Source organism: Eucyclogobius newberryi, unplaced genomic scaffold (assembly GCF_026437365.1).
Source record: "Eucyclogobius newberryi isolate DKJ021-1_F unplaced genomic scaffold, fEucNew1.0.hap1 SCAF_4, whole genome shotgun sequence".
NCBI classification, from domain to species: Eukaryota; Metazoa; Chordata; class Actinopteri; order Gobiiformes; family Gobiidae; genus Eucyclogobius; species Eucyclogobius newberryi.
Genome location: NW_027316056.1, coordinates 23,739,369 through 23,751,731, shown reverse-complemented (window position 1 = coordinate 23,751,731; position 12,363 = coordinate 23,739,369). Strand labels below are relative to the sequence as shown.

The following is a 12,363-nucleotide window of genomic DNA, read 5'->3' as shown; positions in this document are numbered from 1 at the left end:
CTATTGTTTCTGCCTCAGCATCTTCATCACCAACACTGTCATAGCTCTTAGTCAGACGCACAAGGCCTTAAGTGTCACCCTTGCCTTTTAACAATTTTATCAACAAAATGTTTGACTTGGTATAACTCTGGAAAATATGCACTTGTTTTGCTCGCCTATGGACTGAGAAAGAGGCGCTGGGATGCGAAGACAGCAAAGCAACGAACAATAGACTATTCATGATGCTCTGAGATGCAACGATGATCCTGCTCTGCCCTCAGCCCCCGCTTCAGCTTCCACAGCTGCACAAGAATGTGGTCCAACAAGTCCCCCCCCCCCCCCCCCCCTCCCACATCACTGCCAGCACTGCCCTCCCTCTCCTCAGCCGCCTCCATCGCTACCGCTGCCACTAGCTCACCGACGCAGCCCGCAATCCCTGCCCAAGCCCCCCGTCCCTAAATAAAAAGGACCACGAGAAAAGGCCAGTAAACCGAGAAGGGGGGAAAGTCTGTGGAGCGTGCACAAAGAGAGGATTCATAGTGCATTTGAGATGAGAGAAAAAAAAAGGGGCACCCATTTAAAAGTGCTGCAGCTGCGCTAATTCACTGCCTCAAAATGGGCAAAAAGAGTGACAAGGGTCAGATAGCAGAATCATTTTTTATTCACCAAACATCATCGCGTCAGGAAGACACTAGGAAGGATATAGGAGATGACAGAGGGGACACCTGTTCTTTTAGTAGCCTTCACTAAAGCACTTCCTGGTCCCAAAATGGCATTTGTGTTTTTAAACGTTCTGTTTCCAATGTCTAAACAAGAAGGACTTTATCATGTTGTAAGCCACGTTCCAACAAACCAACTCACTATTGTTCATTGGGGAGACAACTGTGAAAAGGCCATACACAAAAATACACAAACACAAGTTATGTTTGGATTTTCATAGATGATTTTTTGTAATGTTTATTTTAAAAAACAAAAACAAATCCATCTAAGTAACTAGTCAGACAAATGTTTTGAAAGAATATAAGAAGACAGGCAAAAGGTAAATGAAAAGCCATGTAAATATGGAGAATGTAGGATTATTCAATTGATTCAGCCCCAAAATTGTCCCACAGAGGACTTCACAAAACCGTTTATTCAACCTACATAAACAGTCAACTACATTTAAATCAACTGGGTTGAATTAATTGTTAATGAGGTGTAAATAACCACCAATGCATTTGGGAAATGTAGGCTAAATTCCATCCACCAGTGCCATAATGGTACGGGCCATTATTGTCCAATCATCCAAACTGTCTGCATCCTCCAAATAATTAAATCACATGAGCTTCTGTTTTATTGATAGTCTAGCTTCTGGTGGAAATCCCCAAACAAGACTCCAACCACAAATGCTTTTCATTCCCATCCAAAGAGTTAGGGCAAATATGAATTAGATATTGTATTAGAGTGAAGAGAGAACTCTTAAAATGCCAAAAATGAAGCAGAGCGTGTAATTTTCAGATGTAAAAACAGGATGGTTTAGGGTCAAATAATGCCAGAATATGTCTTTTGTGACAGAGACTTTCACAGTCTTTTTTTGTTGTTGTAGTTTGTCATCATCTGGAACAAGTGACGCCATTCATTTTAGCTCCTGTGCCTATTGACAAGGGAATGAATGCTTTCCACCAATTATACAGAGTTTAAATGCAGAATGTGACCTAGCATGTGAATATTTGACCGCTATGTGCATGTTTTCCCCTTATCTGCATCCTTCCCTCACTGAATCTCCTCTGCACTTCTCATTCTCTCCATCATCGTCAGATTTCAGGAATTTCCCTTGGGAGCGGCTTGAGTAAAAAAATGTGTTTTTCTCTTCTTGCTCGTTTAGTATCCACTTCCTGATCTTCACCTAGTTTACCAACAGAAATGCTCACAAACACAGCTTGATTGGATTCTCGTGATGCTGCTGGGAATGAGGCTGCCCATGACTAAATGTACACCTGAAGCAACCCTCAATGACCCTTGACCTTTCAGATCATGAGACCCTGGTGCTGGTCTCGGTCTTGGGAGGAAGAGGGCTGCGTTCTTGTGACACAGTGGTCTATGCGGCCGCGGAGAGGCCCATTACTGCAGTCACATGGCAGGTTAGCACTGCACTGATGAGACCATGTGAGCTCTATTTTCTAACGCTGAATGTCGAGCCCCAGGCCTGTCATACTTTCACAGGACATACACGGAACACACATTTCTAACTGAACACATGTCAACAAGTCTCATCGAATTTTACATACATTTTGATATAACTGTTACTTAGAATGTAAAGACAGAACTGAAATATATACATGCTTATATTGCTAAATTCCACTTTAAAACCTTCTTTATTTTTACATATCCAGTTTCTAAGAATGGACTTTAATTAATTTGATTATTTTGCGCTGATCTATATGGAATATTTTGTTTGCAGTTTCATCTAAACGAATAATCACTTCATTCATATTTGTATTTGTGAAATTGCTACAGAAAATGTTAATCAAAATGTAATTAAACTGTAAAATAATAATGATCATTTTTAAAGAGCTCCACAAAACAACAGCTAATCTAAAATTAAGGTTAGAAAGCACTAGCTTATTTTAAAATTTAAACCAAAATCAATAAAAACAATTTTAAACCTACAAATTATTATCTTATTTTTTGGGGGAAACCAAACAAACCTGGTGATATTTTAATAAAAATCGATAATACAAAATAAATAAAGATTCCGTTTTTGGGTTGATAAAATCAGAAACTCCTTCGATTGGCCGTCTTCAAGTTTAAATATTTTTGAGAGGTCAAAGGACCACAATGGGAATGTCATACTTCCTGTATTAAATTCAATTAAAAAGGTAAATTAAAAAACAATCCAAAACAATACATTGGTTTGTAATTTTAATTTAGATGCTAAACTAAAAATAGCCAAGGGCAATATGAAAAATGCGTGAACTGATCCCCGGACACAGTTAATGTTAAATAGGCCCAAAACAGAACCGTTCATTAATTTAACCAGATCTACAGTCAACATGTGAAGGTTCAGCTAAATCATTTCTGATGGCGCGTTACGCGGAGGCCTTTTCCCTGGCTGTGCCCGGAGGCCTAAACCTTTACATGATCTTACAGCGGTCAAAGGCTCGAACAAGAACTACAAGAACAAAACATGTATCGTAGGAAATTGTGACCTTAAAATAAATGATATTTATCAGGCTCATTTGGAGGTTCGACGCAAAAGGATATGGAATTTAACTGGGTGGGATAAGTAAGTAAGTAAGTAAATAGAAGAAAATAATGGCTTGCCTTTTGTTCACACACATCAAATATAACCCTGCTGTTCTCAATATAAAAAATGTTGCACATTAAAACCAAACGTGTTCAAGCAGAAGACCTTTACGCACCGCTTTGGCGCGCGACCTTTATAATGTTACAGGTTTAAATGACCCTTTACTAATTTAGGGTTTTGAAAGTAATTTTATTTGCATAACTAAACATCACAATGTGGATTGTCTAAAGAGTCTCTGAGGAACAATCTTATTTGACCTTCAAGATGAAAGCGCTCGGATTTGAATGAACCCCAAAAATCTTCCAAACATAAACACACACGCACACATTGCACCACGCCAAGATCAACACAGTTCAGAAAAGAGTGTCTATTCCTCAGTGTCCGCGCGCGAAACACCTTGCAGTGTTTGCCTTGCTCTGCGTGCTCCCTGGGGGGCCGTGCATATCCAGATGTCCCACTGCACAAACTGAACCCTGTCCGTAAAACCGCAGCTTCCTCGAGCCAATGCAACAGCGCAACAGCACCAAGAGCCAAGAGCCAAGCGCACAATTTGGACGGATTGACGCATCACACAAATCCACACAAAAGGCGGGTCCCACTTGCTGTAAGAAACACTCACTTCCTCCAAGGCCTCGTGTGGGTCCTTTTGGGGCGATGGTTTAAGCACGTCCATCTCATAATGTGTCTCCACTTCCCAAACTCATCCCGGGTCTAAAAAGGAGAAGCTGCGGAGCGAGCCGAGTGCGTCCCGTCTGCAGGCCTTCAGCGTGAGTGCGACTAGTGTCTACGGTCGGACATAAGGGAAGAAGGACGCACACATCGCTCTCTGTTATCAATTTTTTCCATGTTTGCAGCACAAAACTGCTTTTTGTTCCTCATTTTTTTTTTCATTTACGAGGGTTAATGGATAGAGGCTTGGGCGTTTGATCACATGGCTACAATTCACCTGAGATGCACACAAAGGGAGCAAAGAGAGCGCGGAGAGAGAGCTACGCGCAGACACTGGACACATTGTTGTCCGGTTGCGCTTCAGATGCTGTAAAAGTAGATTCTCTTCTTTCACATCACTCCATGCTTTACGCTCTAATCATAGACTTGAGATGGTGTGCGTTTTTGGTTTAAAAAATTAAGTAAATAAAAGTGTCTGCCATTTTTGTTGCGGGTGGTAGAGGCCTTCGGGCAATTTCAACGACGCGTTTCACACGTTTGACAAGATAGAAGAAAGAAAGTCACATTCAACTTCATTAGGTTATTGTCTGGCAGTATTGTAAGTCGCAAAACGAATAGTACTGATATTAGTGTACACCAAACTGAAGAAACAGCTCCTGGCTTTAGTTGTACAATGTATTGGCCCATTGCTTTGAATAGAAGACAAAGCCATGAACAAAACGCACACAGAAAAACAAAAAAACAACAAGAACAACAACTAAAGACTACATTAGTTAAGTTAATTTGGCTTCTTCCAAGTGTATATTTATTGGCTCATGGGAAAAACTGTTTTCATTCTTCTAATTTGCTCACACAAATGTCGACTGCAAGGTGGAGCTGATCATTTGATTTGTATATTTTCACTATTCAACCCCATAAAGTTATTGTGGTTTTTAGACCAAAGTTAATGTTTCTAAAACAGAAACAAGCCATTACATGGATTGTTTTATTTGGTGTAATATTTATGCTCTGTAAACAATTACATTATCTGTGAGCTGAGATATGAGGGGCAGATGACTTCTTTACACAGTAGCTACAACTGATAAGGAAAAGGGAGTTTCTCGATGTTCTTGGTCTAAAGTGTTACAATTTACAATTGCTTTGGCTTTTTGAGGAAGGCGGCCGCTGTGCCATAACTCTAGTCGTGATTGTTTATTTGTTTGATATTACATGTCAACGCGTCCAACAAAGCAGGCCTTCTGCTGCCTGTAAATGGACGCTCTGTGGAGCGAGAAAAGTCGCTGCAATGTAAAATCTCACCTCTTCTACTTGGAAATGTTTCACTGATGGACGGAGTCACATTAACGCTGCATTGCCACCGGCGAATCAGAAAGCTCAGACATAATTACTGGACCAATGAGGGGGCAACATAAGGCTCGTGGGAGGGGCTAATTGTGTGTTGGAATGCTGTCTCTCAGGGAATGTTTTCCATTTTTTTTCTCCTGCCAGTTGGTTTCACAAGGCGCTCTTTAAGCTCCGCTGTCGCCACACAGAGCAGCCATTCATCGGCGCCACAGTCAGACACACACTCCCATGTCGAACCACTGGACAGCGCAATTGGTAAGTTATGCAATTTTAAATACAACATTTTAAGATTAATTAAAAGAGAATATTTATATGAGAGAATATAAGTCTTATGTGTACGTTGTTTCTTTTTCTTTTTTTTTTTCTTTTTTTTTTACAATTTGCCAACTACCTCATTTTGGGTGTAAATTGTTGTTGATATTACCATAGCTGAAATGTTCCGGGTAAAGTATTATTAAAATGTATGATGTTTTTCTTGTTTTCATGCAGGTATAAATTGTAAAGATTTTGAACAGTGATCGATTTGGATACTTTACGCACTGCCATGGAGTTGGTAAAGAAGCAGTGACCACTTTCTTGAAAGACAACTCAGTAGGCCTACAGCCAACGCACCAGAAACTGTTGTTTTTTGGGGGGTTAAATTGAAGAAAAGATTGAAGCAGAATGTCCGGTGAGGAGCATAGCCTGTCTGAGGCCGAGCTGAGTCCCGGGGGCTCTGAAGATGCTCACTCGCTGTCGCCAGCGCACTGTGGGACAGCGGGGACCCAGGACTCGCCTCTGGGCGGACAGCAGCAACTCACCACACTGTGCGTGGCTGAAGACTCAGAAGACGGGGTCCAGTCCAGGGCCAAATCGGACGAAGAGGAGGATCGCTTTCCCATTGGTATCAGAGAGGCGGTGAGCCAGGTGCTGGACGGCTACGACTGGACACTCGTGCCAATGCCCGTGCGCGTCAACAATGGAAACAAAAATAAGCCACACGTAAAAAGGCCGATGAACGCCTTCATGGTGTGGGCTCAGGCTGCGCGCAGAAAGCTGGCGGATCAGTATCCGCACCTGCATAACGCGGAGCTGAGCAAGACGCTGGGGAAACTGTGGAGGTTTGTACGGCCACTCTTTTACGCACTGCGCTATTTCTGTTCACTGAGGTGTTGTCAAATATCATATGCCTCTGTAAACACAAAACGGTGTGTTTTAAAAATAGATATTTGTGCATGTTATAGGCTACCAATATATAAATCATTTCTTGTTTCCCAAGGCTGCTAAACGAAAACGACAAGAGGCCATTCATTGAGGAGGCGGAGAGACTGCGTAAACAGCACAAGAAGGACTACCCCGAGTACAAGTACCAGCCCCGGAGGCGCAAAAACGGGAAACTGACGCCTGTTAATGAGACGGACAGCCAAGGGGAAGGAGAGGGCAGCCATTCCCAGTCCCACTACAAGACCCTGCACCTAGAGCATAACGGGGCCGCGTCTCCCCTTAGTGATCTGCACCACCACCACCACCATCACCACCATTCTGCAGGTATAGACTACATGCACTCACCATTCCGATCCAATCTCATTCTGTCTAAAATATGAGTGTATTTTGTGTGTTAAGATAATCTTCCTAATATAACATTTGTCTTTCTCTTCAGGCCAAGGACACAGTCCCCCCACACCCCCTACCACCCCAAAGACAGAGCTGTCGGGAAAGTTGTCCGATTCCAAGCGGGAGGGAGGTGCAGGAGCATCAGGGGGCACCAGGGGTGCACTGGGAGTTGGGGCTGAAGGGGGGTCTGGTTCTACCTCATCTGGTGCAAAACCACACATCGACTTCGGCACCATGGACATTGGAGAGATCAGCCATGAGGTTATGTCCAATATTGAACCTTTTGATGTGAACGAGTTTGACCAGTACTTGCCACCCAACGGTCACCCCCAGAGCGGTAGTGGGGCATCTGCCAGTGGACCCTCCACCTCCTCATACGCCTACGCTCTAGCTGCCGCGAGCGGGCACTCTGCCTGGCTGTCCAAGCAGCAGTCTCAGAGCTCTCCGTCACCCTCAGACCCTGCCAAGGCCCAGATCAAGAGCGAGTCTGCGTCTGGAAGCCACTATGCCGAAGCCTCATCCTCCCCTTCCTCTGGCACCCATGTGACCTATACCCCCCTAGGCCTGCCCCATTACGGATCGGCTTTCCCCTCGCTGGCCTCCAGGGCTCAGTTTGAGTACGGGGAGCACCAGGGGCCTGGGGCCTACTACACTCACTCCAGTCAGGCCCCGGGGCTCTACTCAGCCTTCTCCTATATGGGCCCCACACAGAGGCCCCTGTACACCACCATAGGAGACCCTTCCAGTGTGGCCCCGTCACACAGCCCCACACACTGGGAGCAGCCTGTTTACACCACACTCACGAGGCCTTAGAGGAGCAGCAGTGCAGAGGGAATAATGGGAAGTGTGTGTGCGTGGATGAGTGTGTGCGTGTGAATTCAACATTGTGTGTCATAGACTGTAGAAACTGTGGACTGTGTCAATAACATTTGAGGATAGAGTATTTCTACTGTCTATGACATGTGTGAGCGTGCCTGTGCCATTTGATGTTAGAGATTTATACTTTTTTTAGCCAATGCCATGCAAGCATTTATAAGGCCTTACACAGTTCTTAAAAAATAATACTCAGTGTGTACTCATATGTCACAGCCAACAAGAGACTTTGAACTAAAGTGTGCCATCATAAATAAAGTGGACTGGAACATGCAATGTTGACTATGAGTGACTTTTGACAGACAGTCATTTGGTTTATAAAAACATAATCATGTTATTAACCAAACTAAAGGATACATAATGTTATTGTGTTATTTTATATAAGTAGTAATTGTTGTTGACAATATTGTGATGGATTTGATATTACACTCAACATCAAATGCACCACTGCTATGGGAAAAGTTATGTTTCAAAAGCTCAAGGTTTCTCTGACCGGCCAGATTATTAACAGTGGTGAAATGTTTTTTTTTTCCTTCTTCGACTGTAGATAGCGTCTGTTTGTCTGTCCTTAATTACAACAACTTCACTGAAATGAATAAATAAGCAATTTTTTGGGAAAATAGGAAACCGAGAGGGAATGAAAGCTCTTAAAGATGTATTTTAGCTTATGCTAAGTCTTGGACACTTACCTCAGTTTTTTGCTGGTGCCAATAGCAGGAAAGAATGCCCACCTGCATTCCTGCAATGAAGGAGGTTAAAACATCAATTAAATCTGTTAAACATTTTAAAAAATTGTTTAGTTGTGATTTTTCTATTAACTGAAAAAGTGCAAAGTCTCAACCAAGTCTTTTATAATAACCAACCAGCTCTGAGTCCTTCTTAAGGATTAGGATCACATGTACAACCGCTCTGAGCTGCATGTAGGCCAAAAGCATGTCCTAAAAGTGTTTTTTCTATACTGTGTCTAAACCGCCAACTTCCTTTTCAGAAATGTGAATAATGGTCATTACCACAAGCTTCACAGTTATTTTGTGATGCATATTTTATACTGACCCTCTTACCACGTTATTTGTATGTACGTAATGCCTTAATGAGTGTCAAACCTTTGCTCCTTTCATTTTGTATAAGTCTGGTTAGTTTTGTAAACAGTCATTTGAGCATTTTTGCTTCCTTACCAGAAAAGCAATGTCAAAATTATATTGTTGTCTTCTATTAAATCAATTTATTTATAAGCCCTGCGTAAAGTAGTTATTTTATTATGATGTTCTGAGACAGCGTAAGTATGAGGTCAAAACAAACAGGAAAAACTGTGATGACGTGTGTGAACTGTAATAACAACACAATTATTACTAGCTCACTAATCTAAGCTGTTTGGAGCATTTGTGTGTGTGGGAGGCTAAAATTGACTACTAATTCCCCCCATTTAATCGGCTGTGGACTGCGTGTTACTGAAAAAGACAAAGAGAGCCATTCAGTGATGGAAGGGGACTGGACGGTGGGTGTAAGCAGCCAAGGGGCAAGGCCAATTTCAGCTCAGAAAGCAGTGTACACTGGACTTTTGTACATTGAAGTAGAAGGGCAAAAGACCAAAAAATATTCTCATTTTCAGTTTTTGGAGTAAGAGACCAATATATCGAATAGGTTTGGTTTTAGGTTAATACGTGTTAAAAAATGTAAGAGACTAGAATCAACCACAAATTATATGACGTTATAGACTAATAAACTATTTTGAAAGCCAATGTAGACGTTTTACCAACCCCAAGCAGCAATCCTGTCTCCAGGTGACACCTAGTGACGATCTGAAGTATTATTCTATTTAGCATAAATCTAATATTGTTTATTACGTTGACTGATTCTAATTTATATTACTAATGATAAAATCAGGTAGCTAACATTTTACAAAAATCAATAAATAACTTAAATGACAATTAATATCGGCCTATGTAAATATCTGTGGTTGTTTTTATTTTATTTTTCTTTAAACCAGAAGTGTCATACACAGCGCTGCTTCAGGCCATTGGATCTCGGCTGGTGGCTCATACTTGGCTGTCAAAATTTTGAAAAATACCATTGCAAATTTAAATTACGAAAAACATTAAATGATTTTTCAAATTACCTTCCAAACTACCGAAAACATGGTCATGTTTTTGTCGCAGCGTTTCTTGTTCCCACCACAGGGGGCGAAAGAGCGCAGAGAAACCATGAGACAAACAAGCGAGGAAAACATCGGATCTGACGTCATCACCTCGGCGCCAAATCTGCAACAACAAACTACCAAAAACACGCGAATCCTGTGGATATCTGTATTTTACAAGGTATAAGTTACATATATGATCTACATCTGATGATTTTGTTGTGAAATGTGTAGATTTAAAACTGTGTTCATGTTTTTAGCTTCTCGCTAAAAATGGATGCTCAAAGTAGACTGTCATAATAGTAATATATTTACTTATATATTTATGATGTGTTACTGCAGCAGTGATGGACTTAACCCCGTTGGAAGCGGACAACTCTGTGAGCTGCAGACTGACCTCAGAGATCCCGAGTGTTTGTCTGGAGGAAGACTGCTGTCTGGGCATCGATGAGGCTGGCAGAGGTCCTGTGTTGGGTATGTCCTATTTATACTTTGTGTAAAGCAAAATAAACTGATAAACTGATTGTTGATTTGATGCAGGGCCCATGGTGTATGGAATATGTTTCTGCCCAATTTCCAAAAAAGAAGACTTGAAGAATATGAAAGTAGCAGGTAATGCATTTATTTTAAAAAAAATTTTTGCAAGTCACGATGTTAGGCCATAACAGAATTAGAATATTTTATTGATCCACAAAGGAGATAATTCAGTGGCTGTAACTCCAATAAATATCAATACATAATAAAACCAAGTCATATACAAAACTAAAAGTTCTACTGGGGCAGTAACATAGAAGTATAGTGTTTTTAAAATGGACAATTTAATTAAAAGAAATACAGTTCAATATGAAAATAGTTGTGGGACACTTCAGTGATGGCTGCGGGGAGAAAAGAGCTCCTATAGCCTAAATTACCTGAACCTTTAATCATATAATCATATATTCTGGCACTGATTAGATTCGAAGACCCTTAATGAAGCAGAAAGAGAAAACCTCTTTGAAAAATTGGATGAAGCCAAGGGTTTTGTCGGCTGGGCTCTGCAGATCCTCTCTCCAAACACCATTTCTACCAGCATGTTACAGAGGTAATTCAGCACAACTATAATCTTGTTTTGCTTTTCTGTCAGTGATTGTTCTTTGACTTTATAGATCAAAATATAATCTGAATGCCCTTTCACACGACACAGCAATTGGTTTGGTCCAGTATGCCCTGGACAGTGGAGTGCAACTCAAAGAGGTGTGTGAGCTTAAGAAGAAAGATCACTTTATGTCATTGTCTGTTCACTAAAATGGTTTAGTTTACCTTGTTCCTTTTTTGTAGGTCTTTGTTGACACAGTGGGACCTGCAGATAAATATGAAGACAAGCTCTCTAAGCTGTTCCCTGGCATTACCGTTACAGTGAGGCCAAAGGCTGACTCTCTCTTTCCTGTTGTCAGTGCAGCCAGTATTTGTGCAAAGGTATGGCTCAAATACTTGACTCGGAGGCTCAATAGCAGAGTGGCATTCTCCCCTCACAGCAAAACGGTTGCGGGTTCAACTCATGGGCTGGGCTGGACCGGGCCTTTCTGTGCGGTGTGTGCATGTTTCTCTCTTTTGTCTGGGTGTGTTTTCTCTGGGCACTCTGGTTTCAACTCAAAGCATACACCAAAGGTAAAGGTGGCCCTGAGGAGATCGGTCAAATGCAGAGGACAATAAAGTGTACCTTAGACCTTACAAAGAGACAATTTCCCAACTTAAAGATGGGGGTAAATCTAACTGTGCTTGTCATTGGTGCTGTTGTTAAGGATCTTGTGTTTTTAATTTTAAACGTTTAAGCAATGTAATGAAAGATTTAGGATTTATCTGAATTTTACAGGTTGCCAGGGATCGAGTTGTAAAAGGCTGGAGCTTTGCTGAGCAGCTTGGTGAGGTGGACACTGACTATGGATCTGGATATCCTAATGGTACATAACAGATCGTTTGCATTGTATGTGTATCACTGATATTTACAATATGATTATATCTTTTAACTACAGATCCAAAGACAAAAGCCTGGTTGTTAAAGTACCTGGATCCAGTGTTTGGTTATCCCCAGTTTGTTCGCTTTAGTTGGAGCACGGCACAAACTCTGATGGACAGCAGATCTGTTGCAGTTCACTGGTAAAGCCTTCATTATAATAGTATTAATCAACTGAATGAAGCCTATTGTATAAATCTAGTAGTTTGAGTTCAGGATGTTATTGAATTGTTAATCATTATCTTGTGTTTTGGTTTGTTCTTCTAAAGTACAAGCTGAAATGTAGTGAGGTTAATTGAATTTGTTTTCTCTTTAATAAGGGATGATGACGAGGATGGCGGAGCAAAGGCTGCTCAGAAACTGAACAACAAGTCTATGTTGTCCTATTTCAGTTCTTCAGGAGCAGCTCCAACCCACCGCTTCTTTACCGAGCGTAGACTGAAAAACATTGACACTCTTTAAACACTGTCAAGATGGTGGTAATGTTGGTAT

The 12,363-nt window shown here is 41.4% G+C and overlaps 2 protein-coding genes across 3 annotated transcripts; both read left to right on the top strand.

The window, feature by feature from the left end:
• Positions 1 to 5,381: 5,381 nt before the first annotated feature.
• LOC140378217 (transcription factor Sox-10-like) lies at positions 5,382 to 8,976 on the top strand. The gene is made up of 4 exons (XM_072463940.1): positions 5,382 to 5,533; positions 5,768 to 6,378; positions 6,537 to 6,805; positions 6,918 to 8,976. The coding sequence occupies exons 2-4, from the start codon at positions 5,942 to 5,944 to the stop codon at positions 7,682 to 7,684; spliced, it is 1,473 nt and encodes a 490-aa protein (XP_072320041.1). The 5' UTR covers positions 5,382 to 5,533; positions 5,768 to 5,941; the 3' UTR covers positions 7,685 to 8,976.
• Positions 8,977 to 9,970: 994 nt separating this feature from the next.
• Positions 9,971 to 12,363, top strand: rnaseh2a (ribonuclease H2, subunit A). Of its 2 annotated transcripts, none has more exons than XM_072463560.1 (9): positions 9,971 to 10,059; positions 10,224 to 10,352; positions 10,419 to 10,490; positions 10,833 to 10,959; positions 11,024 to 11,111; positions 11,196 to 11,333; positions 11,731 to 11,818; positions 11,891 to 12,014; positions 12,192 to 12,363. In XM_072463560.1, the coding sequence occupies exons 2-9, from the start codon at positions 10,226 to 10,228 to the stop codon at positions 12,331 to 12,333; spliced, it is 906 nt and encodes a 301-aa protein (XP_072319661.1). In that variant the 5' UTR covers positions 9,971 to 10,059; positions 10,224 to 10,225; the 3' UTR covers positions 12,334 to 12,363. The 2 variants fall into 2 exon arrangements, with proteins under 2 accessions (XP_072319661.1, XP_072319660.1); XM_072463559.1 differs by having other exon boundaries at positions 10,221 to 10,352.

Excerpts from the sequence above, each read along its gene's own strand:
- LOC140378217 (XM_072463940.1), top strand. The coding sequence starts at position 5,942 with ATGTCCGGTGAGGAGCATAGCCTGTCTGAGGCCGAGCTGAGTCCCGGG. Across the intron at positions 6,379-6,536 it reads ACGCTGGGGAAACTGTGGAG|GCTGCTAAACGAAAACGACA; the intron begins GTTTGTACGGCC and ends TTGTTTCCCAAG. Across the intron at positions 6,806-6,917 it reads CCATCACCACCATTCTGCAG|GCCAAGGACACAGTCCCCCC; the intron begins GTATAGACTACA and ends CTTTCTCTTCAG.
- rnaseh2a (XM_072463560.1), top strand. The coding sequence starts at position 10,226 with ATGGACTTAACCCCGTTGGAAGCGGACAACTCTGTGAGCTGCAGACTG. Across the intron at positions 10,491-10,832 it reads GAAGAATATGAAAGTAGCAG|ATTCGAAGACCCTTAATGAA; the intron begins GTAATGCATTTA and ends GGCACTGATTAG. Across the intron at positions 12,015-12,191 it reads AGATCTGTTGCAGTTCACTG|GGATGATGACGAGGATGGCG; the intron begins GTAAAGCCTTCA and ends CTCTTTAATAAG.